The sequence below is a fragment of the Phocoena sinus genome, chromosome 7 (genome assembly GCF_008692025.1).
Source record: "Phocoena sinus isolate mPhoSin1 chromosome 7, mPhoSin1.pri, whole genome shotgun sequence".
Taxonomy (NCBI): domain Eukaryota; kingdom Metazoa; phylum Chordata; class Mammalia; order Artiodactyla; family Phocoenidae; genus Phocoena; species Phocoena sinus.
The window spans coordinates 56,405,357-56,421,740 of NC_045769.1; the positions used below are offsets into that span (position 1 = coordinate 56,405,357).

General features: G+C 35.9%; 1 protein-coding gene across 2 annotated transcripts in view; it reads right to left on the minus strand.

Moving 5' to 3' along the window:
- The window catches only part of AGPS (alkylglycerone phosphate synthase), a 141,205-nt gene that overhangs the window by 14,621 nt on the left and 110,200 nt on the right, over window positions 1-16,384 (minus strand). For both annotated transcript variants that reach the window (XM_032638171.1, XM_032638170.1), the window contains exons 18-19: window positions 9,668-9,767; window positions 7,336-7,393 (exon numbers count right to left, since the gene is read on the minus strand). In XM_032638171.1, coding sequence (XP_032494062.1) covers window positions 7,336-7,393; window positions 9,668-9,767 — 158 coding nt within the window. The remainder of the gene's footprint in view (window positions 1-7,335; window positions 7,394-9,667; window positions 9,768-16,384) is intronic.

Consider the following 16,384-nt stretch of genomic DNA (forward strand, 5'->3'; position numbering starts at 1 on the left):
GAATTGACATCTTTATACCATGTCGTTTTCTACCAATCCGTGAACACATCTCTCCATTTATTTAGATCTTTGATTTTTTTCATCAGCATTGTTATTTTCAGAACACAGATCCTGTATATATTTTATTAGATTTATGCATAGGCATGTACATATTTTGTTAATTTAAATGTCTAATTTGGAGCATATGTAAATGGTACTTGCGTTTTAAATCTCAGTTTCTATATGCTTGTTGTTAATATATAGAAATGCAATTGATCTTGGTGTGTGCTCTTGTATTCTGCGATCTTGCTGAGCTTGTTCTAGTAGATTTTTTAGGGTGGGGGGCAGATTTTCTACAAAGACAATCATGTCATCTATAAACAGGAATAGTTTCATTCATCCTTTCCAATCTGTATGTCTTTTATTTCACACTATAGGTTTTTAACAAAGCCGATCTTTTGCTCATTATTTTGAGTAGTCTCTTTTTACTTTTAAAGTTCCTGATACTATTGGATTATGTTAAGACCACAAAAACTGTTAAGAGCAGCTACCCCATAATTATTCTCTGAACAATAGGAAATAATTTTGGTTAGGTAAAGACATCAATATTTAAACTAAGACTGGTTATATTTAATCAAGGTTTTTAACTTCCTGACAAGGCCTTAGGTATAATTTTAGCAGATGAACAACTTAAAAACTTAAGTCATAAATTGAAATTTAAATATATGGCTGACATAAACGCTGCTGTTTAAACTGACCAGCTCGTCAGTTACAAAAACAAGCACTATGAAGATTAAGTTAAGCAGGCTTTATATTTCCTATAGCCTCCAGTTCCAGACTACATCTGTTTTCTTTGATACACAAAACCAGAGTTAAAATAGCTCCATTTATCACAGCATGATTGTAGGCAGACAAACCAGCCTGTCTGTTTCCAGATAGTGAAAGCAACTGTTATTAATCAAAATTACAGGCCAAACCCTCTAAGAGAAACTGCATCAATACTCCCCCAACCCTCAGCCCTTCTACTTTTGAACTCAAAAATGGTACTGAGAATGTCATGATACTGCCTGAAGGTCAGTAACTAAAGATGCTCCTATGAGGTTGCCTTGAGTTTTAAGTTCAGGATGCAAATTAAGGAAAATCTTTTCTACACATATAAAAAGCAATCTTTTGAGAGCTCTATTATTAACTTTAGAAGGATAATTAAACCCATTCTATTTAAAATTTATATGGGAAGATTTCTGCTTTATGAAACTATACTGAATAGCACAGGATATTTGAAATTTACAAATTAGATGATTAACTTTAAGCAGAGAAGCATGTATGAAAATAGACATTTTTTATAGCAAATTTTGTTACCAATTATGCTGCTCTTTCATACAGATTGTAACAGAACCTCCTATAGGGTGAGACTAACTGCAGGTTATAGATGAAAATGTTAAGACAATTGTTGAATTATATTCCTTGAATATATGGGTCTTTTTCAAATAAACTATAACCCTTTCTTCAATGGTTAGAGTAGGGGGTTAAGAATACAAACCAGAGTTTCACTTGGTGCTGTCTACTGCTTTTATTTTTTTAGAAGACTACTGTTTCTTAAGCACCTACTATATGCAGGACACTTCTGATGCTTTACATACATTATCACACTTAAGTGTTACAATAATCTGAGGTAGGTACTATTCCCATTTTGCAGATGAGAAAACTGCAGCTCAGAGAAGTTATTTCCCTAAGGTCACACAGGTAGTTAAGTGCAGAGCCAAGAGTCAAATACAGATTTGATTCCAAAGCCTATGTTTTTTCCCCTCTGTTTGTAAGCCTCTCAAACTTGCATTTGTTTTAAGATAAAGGCTTAAATGGAATCTTACACATATAATACATCTACGGAAGAACACCAAAATGGCTGGTGTTGGGCAGTTGTAGTGAAAGGCACATTATTTTACCCTACTTTTCCACAGAATAACTGACTCTGCTAATACACATTCTCAGAAATATTATGGAATAAACTGAGCCTTTTCAGGATTAAACATGACCCTATATTCAAACAAGGCCTGATTATTAAACGTTTGAAGCTAAATTAGCAAGGAGACTAATGCCATTCTAACATGAAAAATTCAGAGATGTTTGAGAATTTGCAAAATTGCCCCAAATTCTGTGAGCGCTTGGGCACTTAACTACACACGTAACATATTCATTGAGCATCTACTTCTATGTAGAACAGCCAGTCACTGTTCTAGGGACTGGGGAACACAGTGACGGACAAGATACAGTCAGTAACCTCATTGAACTTATTCGAATGAGGAACACATAAACTATACAAGAGAATAGGGAAGACGCCTCTAAGAAGGTGACATTTTTATCAGAGATCTTCATGATGGGAAAGTGAGCCATGCAAATATCTGGGGGGGAAAAAACAAGAGAAGGAACATCAGGAAGAGACGGAATAAATAGCAAACGCCTTGAAGGGGGGAAGAGGGTTGATATGTCTGAGAAATAGCAAGGACACTACTGCTAGAGGGAAAAAGTAGTAAGAGATGAAGACAGAGAGATAAAACACACAATGTATATCCTTGAAGAACCTCATAAGGACTTTGGATTTTATTCTGAATGTGAGGAGAAAATACTGAGTTTTAAAAAGATTTCTTGGGCAGCAAGAGAGACAAGAGCAGGGGAACAGGAGTGAAGGTGGACAGACCAATTAAGAGGCTGCAATTGTCCCAGCAGGAAAAAACAGTGATTTGAACTAGGGTGGTGGTGGTGATCCCTTCTGGTATTTGGGAGTCATCAGCATAAGGATGGTGTTTTAAGTCCTGGGACTGAAGTAATCATTGAGGGAGTGAGGAAACACGGAGGAATGAACTGGCTCTGGGCTGAGCCCTGGAGCACGCCAGTGTTTATAAAGCGGTTTAGAAGACAACCTAGCAAAGGGAAAGCGTCTTCATTTTACCAGCACATACGAAATATATTTTGTATTCAGGCTTACCTAGTTTCTTTTTCTAAGCCATAGAGGAATCCAAGTGGTTCAGAATTTGTTTACACACAGTCATATTTTTGACTGCATGAAAATAAAAAATATGAGAAATGTGATAGAAATAAAAGATTCCTATTTAAATGAGGCAGAACCTCTCAATAAATTAATATGCAATCAAACCTTGCTACATTCAAGTTCAAGTTAATAATTTCTAAAATTAAATTATTTCTTCAACCTTGGAGTCTTCAACAAAAAAAGGCTTATAAGCCTAGAACCTGAAAATGCACATAAATTATACAAGGAGTTTTATTGTAACATGATCTGACCTGCATTTGTTTTATTACCTGATACTGCTGACATGTTAGAAACCTATAATCAGGAAGTATAAAAACAACCAGAAAGTCAAACTGACTTACGTGCAAGAACTGAGAAAACAATGAAATAGCTATGATGAGGAAATTTAAATGTTCATTCATTTCTGTTTTAACATCTAAAGCAGGACAAGCAACTAACTTACTGTCAAAATTAAAGAAACAGGTTTTATATTTTAAAAGAGAAAGACTAATGTTTAGTATTTCTTCTCATATACTTTTAAATGCATGAGCCTCTTTTCAAAGGCTTTCAATTTCAATCTTTTTAGCTTTTGGCCTATTTTCACTATTATGTTCTTAAATCAGAGGACAAGGACCCTGAAGCAGGATGAACTGAGTTCAAACTCAAATTCTGGCACTAACAACTATTGCTAATACTTTGAAGTTACTGTACACTCAGAGGCTTAATATATCTTCATCTGAAAGACAGGAACAATATCTACTCCACAGCATTTTGATCAGGATTAAAGGAGACTGTCATGCAGAGCACCTAGAAAATATTTACAGCTTTATAAATGTTAATTCCTTTCCTTATTTTATCTTCCTTCTCTTTGATGTTTTAACATCTATAGCCTTTACATGTTTATTAAAGTCACCTTTTGAGTGCTTTTCAAAGAAAATGGGAGACTCTTATCTTGGTTAAAATATGATGATATCATAAACCTACCAGTTTTGATCAGCAGCCTTTTGAAATGCTATAATATTTTACTTTACTGGATTGTAAGATCCTTCAAGGCAAGGACTACCATTCTTTGAAATCCTATTGCCTAGTGGACCAGTAATATTTATAATGTGGAAAACATATTATACAACAATACTAAAAAGCGTTAGGGGGCTTCCCTGGTGGCGCAGTAGTTGAGAGTCTGCCTGCCGATGCAGGGGATGCGGGTTTGTGCCCCGGTCCGGGAAGATCCCACATGCCGTGGAGCGGCTGGGCCCGTGAGCCATGGCCGCTGAGCCTGCGCATCGCCTGTGCTCCGCAACGGGAGAGAGGCCACAACAGTGAGAGGCCCGCGTACCGCAAAAAAAAAAAAAAGGCATTAGGCATACCTGGTATCAAAAATATCCCAGGAGCTATTTATATTTTTTGCTTTGGAATCAAGAATTGAATAATCATGATCTTTTGGTTAATTAAGGTTTATATCTTTTCAACTATTCTTTAAATTAATTTCTATTTGTTTACTGAATAATAAAACAGATTATTAACCACAGCTTTCACAAATAAAGTCTTAGTCTCAAATAAATTTGTACTAGAATTACTTAACTCTTTATTATTTTAAATTTGTGTGTATTTTTTTTTTCTCCTGTAATGACAGCTTCACACATACATTATTTCAAGTATGTTTATGTAGGTTATGTTAGAGCCTGCTAAGAAGCTCTCAGTGTCTGGGGTGTACCTGAATAAGTATTGTCAACACTTCTGCCATACTAAACTTTCAGCATCTCACATATAGACACTATTGGTGGGACCTGAATATCCTCATAGATCCTAAAGGAGTAAAGTGTCATTAGCAAGAAAAAAAAGCGTTGGTTTGGCTTTCCTCCACAATGTTGCAGGTCATTTGGTCATTTCCATAACTTCTGTAGAATTTATCTCACTGTAAAGCTTAAGTAAACGAAGAACATCCTCTCACAATTAAGGAAATTAGTTCATATAACCCAGTTATCTAAATAACAATTAAGCCTCTATTTCTTTCTATATAGTACAAGATTTGGCTATTCTTACCCTCTTGCAGAATCACATCTCTCTCATATTTACTATCACAAACATAGCTCCTACAGTTCCTGACCTTAAAGGAAAAAGTGCACTTGTTGGCTGCTGACATGTACCAAAAGGCAAAATTGTTGGCTATGGAAGGAAAATTCTTTTTTTCTTCAAATAATTAATTATAGCTAAATTATTCTGTTTCCTCCCTCCATGAAATCAATTTAGAATGAAGAACATATTACTTAATGATATTATGTAATTTTACAAGTATACTTGTAAATTACATAGTAATATAGTGGCATCCTAAAATAAAATATACAAAAAAGATTTAAAATAAAGTATATAGCTTTCTGAACATTTTAAAGGAAGGTGCTAAAGTTCTAAGCACCTTTATGAAATACCTCATGTTTACAGTTCCAAAATTAGGTTTAGACTTTTAGATTAATTAAAAGTTTTTAATTTCACTTGAGACGTTTCTAATATCCAGTTTCTTCCCTTCTTCATTTTTGTCATTCTAGCATTCATTAGAATCTCCATCAAAAGGTAATAAACAGGAAAAGGAGGAAAAGAACAAATTCATTCACTTTAATGCTTATCAGTCAGCTAAGTTAGAAATTTATTTGTGGAGGTTAAGAAAAAGTAGAGGGAATGCAAAAGATTAAATTGATACAGTGATGCTGGGAATTGTCTATTTCATTCATCCACATTAGCAATCTTCTTCAGGCCTGCCTGCAATAATGTCATATGAACACAGATCCTCCACAGCCCACTCTGTTTTCTACCAAAATTCTTTCAATCATCCTACAAACATGTATGGAGGGCTGACTGGGGCCAAGCACTGTTCTAGGTGCTGGTACACAGAAATGAAACAGAAGTCCCTGTCCTTATGGATCCTACTTACCAGTAGGAGGAGATAGCTAATCTCAAGAAGTATAAATATATAGCATGTTAGATAATGCTAAATGCTATGATGGAAAATCAAACAGGGAAACAGGGATATGGAGAATCCAGAGTAGGAGTATAAGCTGAAATTTTTAAATTCAGTGGTCATTTATCTTCATACACTTCCCTAAAAAAATTTTTTTAATTAAAAAAATCTACACATATATTTTCTAGGCACCAATTTATATTGAGGGATATATTAAAAACACTGGTAGATATGTCTAGGTAGATATAACATAGGTAGATATATCATAATTTTTATTACTGATGTGATCAACTCTCCAATAAAAATACTACAATGATCAAAAAGAAAGACTAGGGCTTCCCTGGTGGCGCAGTGGTTGAGAGTCCGCCTGCCGATGCAGGGGACACGGGTTCGTGCCCCAGTCCGGGAGGATCCCACATGCCGCGGAGCGGCTGGGCCCGTGAGCCATGGCCGCTGAGCCTGCGCTCCGCAACGGGAGAGGCCACAACAGTGAGAGGCCCACGTACCGCAAAAAAAAAAAAAAAAAAAGAAAGACTAAAACAGCATTAAAATCTTGAAAAGATTTTTTCATATCCCGCCTTGATTAATTTGCTGAATTTTGGATGGGCAGAACAAACAGCTATTCAATATATAGTACAACTGACTTTAGCTACATTCCAATAGTGGATGAAAAACATTTAGGTAGGGCTTCCCTGGTGGTGCAGTGGTTGGGAGTCTGCCTGCCAGTGCAGGGGACATGGGTTCGGGTCCTGGCCTGGGAGGATCCCACATGCCACAGAGCAGCTGAGCCTGTGTGCCACAACTGCTGAGCCTGCGCTCTGGAGCCCGCGAGCCACAACTACTGAGCCCGCGTGCCACAACTACTGAAGCCCACGCCCCTGGGGCCCGTGCTCCCCAGTAGGAGAGGCCACTGCAATGGGAGGCTTGCGCACCGCAATGAAGAGTGGCCCCCGCTTGCTGCAACTGAAGAGAGCCTGCGCACAGCAACAAAGACCCAGCGCAGCCAAAAATAAAAATAAATAAAATAAATAAATTTATTTAAAAAAACAAAAAACATTTAGGTAGGTTCTTTTTCCCCCTTTAAAAATTTTTGCTCTAATGGTCAAATACCTCCCAGGCTTGCTGGGCTATCTTGGGTAACATGAAGTTCCTGAGAACTCAGAAGGCTGTCTAGGTTCTGTTATCTAGGCAGGCTTGTCAAATCAAGCTTCTGTCAGTTACTACCACAGCACAGGCAACCTCAGTGACAGACGTAACAACTTCAAAGAGAGCCCTAGTGCTCTCAAATTACTCATATTATGACTCCCCCTAGCACTGTATCAAACCAAATATTTTAAACAGTAGGAATATTAGAAATTCTACCCCCAAAAAAGAATACCTCCGTGGTGATGCGACAGGCTCCCTCCATTAGCGAGGATTTCTTCTCTAGCAGCTGCCTGTATTTGGAAACAAAACAACAAATAGATCACTTTGAGGTGAAAGAGTAAGACCCAACTCCCAAAGGAGATACATACTTTCTGGGTTAAATAATAAAGGAGAAGCCTAATTTTCCTTTCTCTTAGGTTAACTGTATTTAAAGAGCAATTAAAATATGCAGCCTAGCTTTATAAGTTTTTTTCTAGTGAATAGTCGCAGTGTCTACAATTGTTACATCAAGATTCTAGAAAAGAAAAAGAAGGCAAAATGACCAATTCATCAGCACTAAATGATTAATAACAATAAAAAAAAAAGTTTTGTGAGGAGTCCGGTCCTACTCTGAAGTAAACATCTCACTATACCAACAAACATTAATTGACTGTATATGGTATGTCCAGAAAAGTACTAAGCAATTTACCTGGAATTACTCAGTTATTTTCACTAAAGCCTTATGGAATAATTTCAATTACTCCTATTTCACAGATAAAGAAAATGAGGCTTGGATGGTTAAATTACTCACCTAATATCATACAGTGGGCATAAGACTCAAGATTACTTACAAAGCTATCAGGGATTAATGGTAAAAACCCTTATGGAGAACATTTCTTAGGTCAATGCCTTGGGACAAATTACTTCTCAGGCTTATGGATATCTAAGTGTGAAAAAAAACACCTTGTTTTATCCTCTTAACATGTTAGGCTCCAACTAGGCTCCTTAAAGAGCAATAAGGTTAGAAAGATAAACACTTAAAGCAATGTACAGAATGACTGAAGTACAGGGTGAAAGAAGGGTTACAGAAACTGGAATTACATTCAATTCATGAGTATATAACAGATATGAGGTAAAATCCCTACAGTGCCTTGAACCTCCTAGAATTACTTGGGTGTGTATAAACCATCAGAGTTAGGCCACAGTAGAAGAGGCCCTCCCTTCAGGAAGGACAGATGGACCACATCTCATTGCAAAGTAATTTATAAGAACCCTCATCACTGAGAAATTAGGGTTTTTCAAATGAATCATACATATGCTAGCCCTACTCGAAGAGACTATGTCATCTAACAAATTATTTTATGTAAAGCAATAACTACTTGAAACCAGCAGCACTTAGAGAATGGCTGTTTGGCTTGGGAAAGAAGGAACACTTTCATTTTTGTAGTACTATAGGGAAGGAGCCTTTGGGTAGCCAGAGGGCAACACCAAAACTGTTGTGGCCTCTCCCATTGCAGAGTACAGGCTCCGGACGCACAGGCTTAGCGGCCATGGCTCACGGGCCCAGCCGCTCCGCGGCATGTGGGATCTTCCCGGACCGGGGCACGAACCCGTGTCCCCTGCATCAGCAGGTGGACTCTCAACCACTGCGCCACCAGGGAAGCCCAGGACTCAAACTTTTGAGGATGATGGATATGTTCATTATTTTGATTGGGGTTACAATTTCACAGGTGCATACATAGGTCAAAACCCATGAAACCGTACATATTATGTGCAGTTTACTATATCTCAATTATACTTCAGAAAAGCGTTTTTTTTTTTTTTTTTTTTAAAAGGAGGCATAAGAGGGAGCCAACCATACCCTGTGGTTTGGGTCTAAACGTGTGCCACTGAAAATCACCTTGTGGTACTACCTTTGGCAGGCAGGCAACAGAGTTAACACTAGGACACCTGAGGTTTTATTTTTAACAAACCCCAGTCTCCTCCTGCTTCCTCCACAGTCTAGTCTGTTTCTTCAACTCTAGGCATACTTGTCATCAGAAATATTGACTATCAAACAGAAGGCATTATAAAAATTAGACGCTTAAGGTCATTTAAGAAATGTGATAGAAGCTGCTGGCAAATGAACCTCAAAGGCCTACATATAACTTAAGCAAACAAAAAAATTATAAACCTAGAATTAGGAAATTACAGCAACATAGGCCAAGAGCTTTAGAGCCGCTGACCTCAAAAGCAGTCACCATATGGAGCTGGCTGGGCTGCTGAAGTGATATCAAGGGTCCATATAGTCTTCTGTTATTTAATTTAATCAGGTATTATGTACTATAAGTAATATCCAAAGAATCACAGGCAACAGAATATTAATTTTAGAATATTAATTGTAATATGTATAGAGAACATGAATTTTAGACTTCTAATTCAGTATTCAATCCAGTGTAAAAATTATGTTTCTCATTTCTATGGGCTATCAACCAGGTAAACCCCAAGTTATTAAAGACAGTCAAACTAAAATTCATAAATTGATAGTAAAGTTTACTTAAATTAATAAAAGAATGTAAGAGCTATATTCACGTATGCAAAATTACCTCGGTTTGTTCAAACACAGTCAGTGGGTCACTGATTCCCCTGTAGTTAAAGGCAAAGTAGAAATAGATACATGCACCTGCATCGTAAGTCTGAGTCACCCTAAAAAACAAACAGACAAAAAAATCCCCCACAAGGCTTTAAGTGAAATCAGATTTAACATCTAGAAACTTAAAGACAAGATTGTTTGAATGATTTGCTTAAGCCATAATCTCATTCTCTACCCACCCTCTTACTCCCTGGATGGAAAATAGATTTGCTGGATAAAGGATATCTAAGAACTACTTGTACTATTTTTATAACATTTTTGGTAAGTCTGGACTATTACCCCAACAATTTTTTAAAATTTTAAGACAATGTAAATATTTCTCCAACTGGCCTGAAATAAACAAAATTCCACTTCCTCAGAAGGGATTGTTTTTAACAAAGTATACTGCAGTTAAAAGTATACTGCAGACAGCCCCAAAACAGACTACATGGAACTTGGTGATCCATTGTAAGTCTTCTAAGCTTCCTCAAAGTTAACAGAAATACATATGAGAACTTAAAACTAGAAAACAAGAAAAATGTTCAAATACCAAAAATGATCAGACTGGGTAAAACACAGCACCTTCACCAAGTTCACATTATTAGTAACAACTTTGAAAACAAATTGAATGACACGGCCTTAAGAGAGTATCTCCGAAGGTTTTACACTCTAGGTCCCATATGTGTGCATGTTGTATATGTAGTATTTGCAAAAGGTATCAAGAATGTTAGATTAATAAATCATATACATGATATATATCTGGGCTTTCAAAATGTAATTAGGTGAAGCATTTAAAAGGGAGCCAAGGTAATCACAGTCAAATCTCTGAATGCAATTTACAAAGGTTCCCACAAAGAATTTAATTTAACAGAAAGAGCAAATACAGAGGAAATACTTTTTTTTACTACACAATACAAACAGAATCTAATCCAAAATTTTAATGGCCTTTTAGGCCAAATGTTAGGTGCCTCAGAACAGAAGAAATGAACAATGCTACTGTCAATTTGCCAGCTGTGTTTTTCTTCTAGTGTTAATTCACCCATAAGAAAGATCCCTTGAATGTTTACATTTTAACTACCAGATTTACAAAGTTTAAGAAAAATTGGAAAACCATGTTAACTGCAAGGGCACTATCACTATGAATAACCAAATTTAAATAAATTTAAAAGATACATGAATGAAATGAGTTTACAGCAATTAGTAAAATGTACATTACTCATATGAGAATCATTAATATCAATAAATAGAAAATATAACTAAATATTAATAGAACATTGCCACCTTCCAACAAATCCAGGAGCTATATTACACAATTCAGTTTTCAGTAGATAAGGAGGCTTCTAAAATTACAACAAAGCTTGAGTGATCAGTATCTCAAACAAAGTAGAAATAACGTTTTTTGGAAAACCTTAATCTGGGGCCATTTCAGAAAGTGACAGAACTAATACCTTTTAATAGATCAATTCTATCATTTAAGACACTTAAACACTAATGTCTTCCAAAATCATCTGGACAAGAGAAAGTGTGGCTGCCAAAGTCATTATATTATTCTTTAATTTCTAAAAAATTTTTGTGCTATATACTTTTTGGAGTACTGTACTTATGTTAGACTCACTGGCTAGGAAGTCCTTCCCACAAAACTTCCTCAGAAAATTTAGGGTTAGAATTCCTATTCCAATATACAAAGTACCTTTTAAAAGACAGAAATGAAATAAATGAACTTAATAAATGCATCCTACAGCTGAATTCTTTTCCTTGGGATCTCTGATTTCAATGAGATCTATAACTATTTTAAATTAATTTCAGAATAGCTTTTTTAAAAAACCTGGTTTAAAAATTACATCTCACACATTCAACATTTATACTCAACACAGAATAATCTCCTTAGTCACCGTTAATCAAATCAAACTACAGTTAAGCGTTAATCAAGTATATGCTATAAAAACTATATTTAAAACTCCTATTTAGCAAAATCATTCAATTAACTTAGACTTTGCACATTCTAAACTTTGGTTTTATAAGATGATCACAGAAGCTGAGCATTAGGCTTTTATCAGAAAATCCTTCTTAAAAAAACAGCTATGTAATAAATGACATATCAATTCAGAATATGTATACCAATTCTATCTACCTGCAATACAATACATAATGAAGATCCTTAGGCCTTATAAGTAAGTACCTTCTAAAGAACCAAGACTTAAGTATTGTTACAGAAGGTGTCCTAAGGCAGAATATATTACTTCCCAATAACTTTCAGTAAGTAGTGGTTTATCACAATGGTATTTTCATAATGAAGGGGGAGAAGTCTCAAGGGATGCTGAATAGAGAGGTAGGGCAGAAGAAGGAAGACAGGATAATATCTGTTAAGCTGTCACTTGACAAAGCAAAAGAATAAAAAAATCCTCTACTACACAGAAATAGATTCTATTACTTTAAATGTTTCAGATTTTACTATTAACAAATGACTTTTGGATTATTGGGCCTGTTTGTTTTCAGTTTATAATAATAAGAGGCTTGACAGACCAGATTGTCAAGAGAAGAACTAAGTATCAACTTAGGTGATAATATAAATAAATACACTTTTTTTTCTTGCGGTTTAACAACTTTAAGATAAAAGGTTCATTTTTAAAGATATGTCCAAATTAAAAAAAAAAAAAAGAATAGGTACATTTTTACTCCTTTAATTTGGAAAGCTTCTCTCCAAGATCAGTCACTAAGCTACCAGTAGCATTACCATGTTATAAGTTTTTTATTAAACAGAACAAGGCCCCTTTTTCCCCTCCTTCAGATATATCGAATGCCCAGCCAATAATCTCTAAAATCCACATTTTAAGCCTTTACATTCTACCCCAAATATACTTGTTCTAAAAGATGTTAATACACACACTTGACTTAGTACTTCCTAAAATGTTCTTCAAACCATGTCTCTCCCACAAAGAAGCATAAAAGACTATTTCAAGGATACTCTTCTGATTGATGTGAACAGTTACAGTATAAGAAAGATGCTTTCCTCACATCTCATGTAAGAATTTTGTTGTCGTACCCAGCAAAAGCACAATCTAACATTCACAGAAAGACAGACAAGATGAAAAGGCAGAGGGCTATGTACCAGATGAAGGAACAAGATAAAACCCCAGAAAAACAACTGAATGAAGTGGAGATAGGCAACCTTCCAGAAATAGACTTCAGAATAATGATAGTGAAGATGAACCAGGACCTCAGAAAAAGAATGGAGACAAAGATCGAGAAGATGCAAGAAATATTTAACACAGACCAAGAAGAATTAAAGAACAAACAAACAGAGATGAACAATACAATAACTGAAATGAAAACTACACTAGAAGGAATCAATAGCAGAATAACTGAGGCAGAAGAACGGATAAGTGACCTGGAAGACAGAATGGTGGAAATCACTGCTGCGGAACAGACTAAAGAAAAAAGAACGAAAAGATATGAAGACAGCCTAAGAGACCTCTGGGACAACATTAAACACAACAACATTTGCATTATAGGGGTCCCAGAAGGAGAAGAGAGAGAGAAAGGACCAGATAAAATACTTGAAAAGATTATAGTCGAAAACATCCCTAACATGGGAAAGGAAATAGCCACCAAGGTCCAGGAAGCACAGAGAGTCCCATACAGGATAAAACCAAGGAGAAACACGCCGAGAAACATAGTAATCAAATTGGCAAAAATTAAAGACAAAGAAAAGGTATTGAAAGCAGCAAGGGAAAAACGACAAATAACATACAAGGGAACTCCCATAAGGTTAACAAATGATTTCTCAGGAGAAACTCTACAAGCCAGAAGGGAGTAGCATGATATACTTAAAGTGATGAAAGGGAAGAACCTACAACAAATATTACTTTACCTGCAAGGATCTCATTCAGACTCGATGGAGAAATCAAAAGCTTTACAGACAAGCAAATGCTAAAAGAATTCAGCACCATCAAACCAGCTCTACAACAAATGCTAAAGGAACTTCTCTAAGCGGGAAACACAAGAGAAGGAAAGGACCTACAAAAACCCAAAACAATTAAGAATATGGTGACAGGAATATACATATCGATAATTACCTTAAACGTAAATGGATTAAATGCTCCAACCAAAAGACACAGGCTTGCTGAAAGGATACAAAAATAAGACCCATCTATATGCTGTCTACAAGAGACCCACTTCAGACCTAGAGACACATACAGACTGAAAGCGAGGGGATGGAAAAAGATATTCCATGCAAATGGAAATCAAAAGAAAGCTGGAGTAGCAATACTCATATCAAATAAAATAGACTTTAAAATAAGGAATGTTACAGGAGACAAGGAAGGACACTACATAATGATCGAGAGATCAATCCAAGAAGAAGATATAACAATTATAAATATACATGCACCCAACATAGGAGCATCTCAATACATAAGGCAACTGCTAACAGCTCTAAAAGAGGAAACTGACAGTAGCACAATAATAGTAGGGGACTTTAACACCTCACTTACACCAACGGACAAATCATCCAAAATGAAAATAAATAAGGAAACAGAAGCTTTAAATGACACAATAGACCAGATAGATTTAATTGATATTTATAGGACATCCCATACCAAAACTGCAGATTACACTTCCTTCTCAAGTGCGCACAGAACATTCTCCAGGATAGACCACATCTTGGGTCACAAATCAAGCCTCAGTAAATTTAAGAAAATTGAAATCATATCAAGCATGTTTTCTGACAACAACGCTATGAGATTAGAGATCAATTACAGGGGAAAAAAACATAAAAAACACAAAACAAATGGAGGCTAAACTATACATTACTAAATAAGCAAGAGATCACTGAAGAAATCAAAGAGGAAATCAAAAAATACCTATAGACAAATGACAATGAAAAGACGATGATCCAAAACCTATGGGATGCAGCAAAAGCAGTTCTAAGAGGGAAATTTGTAGCTATACAAGGCTACCTCAAGAAACAAGAAAAATCTCAAACAATCTAAGCTTACACCTAAAGGAACGAGAAAAAGAAGAACAAACAAAACCCAAAGTTAGCAGAAGGAAAGACATCATAAAGATCAAAGCAGAAATAAATGAAATAGAAACAAACACGACACTAGCAAAGATCAATAAAACTAAAAGCTGGTTCCTTGAGAAGATAAATAAAATTGATCAACCATTAGCCAGGCTCATCAAGAAAAAGAGGGAGAGGACCCAAGTCAATAAAATTAGAAATGAAAAAGGAGAAGTTACAACAGACACCGCAGAAGTACATAGCATCCTAAGAGATTACTACAAGCAACTCTATGCAAATAAAATGGACAACCTGGAAGAAATGGACAAATTCTTAGAGAGGTATAACCTTCCAAGACTGAACCAGGAAGAAATAGAAAATATGAACACACCGATCACAAGTAATGAAATTGAAACTGTGATTAAAAATCTTCCAACAAACAAAAGTCCAGGACCAGAAGGCTTCACTGGTGAATTCTAACAAACATTTAGAGAAGCGCTAACACCCATTCTTCTCAAACAGTTTCAAAAAATTGCAGAGGAAGGAACACTCCCAAAGTCATTCTATGAGGCCACTGTCACCCATGATACCAAAACCAGACAAAGATACTACAAAAAAAGACAATTACAGACCAATATCACTGATGAATATAGATGCAAAAATCCTCAACAAAATACTAGCAAACAGAATCCACCAACACATTAAAGGGATCATACACCATGATCAAGTGGGATTCATCCCAGGGATGCAAGGATTCTTCAATATATGCAAATCAATCAATGTGATATACCATATTAACAAACTGAAGAATAAAAACCATATGATCATCTTAATAGACACAGAAAAAGCTTTTGACAAAATTCAACACCCACTTATGATAAAAACTCTCTAGAAAGTGGGCATAGAGGGAACCTACCTCAACATAATAAAGGCCATATACGACAAACCCACAGCAAACATCATTCTCAATGGTGAAAAACTAAAAGCATTTCCTCTAAGATCAGGAACAAGACAAGGATGTCCACTCTCACCACTACCATTCAACACAGTTTTTGAAGTCCTAGCCACAGCAATCAGAGAAGAAAAAGAAATAAAAGGAATACAAATCGGAAAAGAAGAAGTAAAACTGTCACTGTTTGCAGATGACATGATACTATACACACAGAGAATCCTAAAGATGTCATCAGAAAACTACTGGAGCTAATCAATGAACTTGGTTAAGTTGCAGGATACAAAATTAATGCACAGAAATCTCTTGCATTCCTATACAGTAATGATGAAAAATCTGAAAGAGAAATTAAGGAAACACTCCCATTTACCACTGCAACAAAAAGAATAAAATACCTAGGAATAAACCTACCTAGGGAGACAAAAGACCTGTATGCAGAAAACTATAAGACACTGATGAAAGAAATTAAAGATGATACCAACAGATGGAGAGATATACCATGTTCTTGGATTGGAAGAATCAATATTGTGAAAATGACTATACTACCCAATTACTACAGATTCAGTGTAATCCCTATCAAATTACCAATAGCATTTTTTGTGGAACTAGAACAAAAAATCTTAAAATTTGTATGGAGACACAAAACACCCCGAAGAGCCAAAGCAGTCCTGAGGGAAAAAAACAGAGCTGGAGGAATCAGACTCCCCGATTTCAGACTATACTACAAAGCTACAGTAATC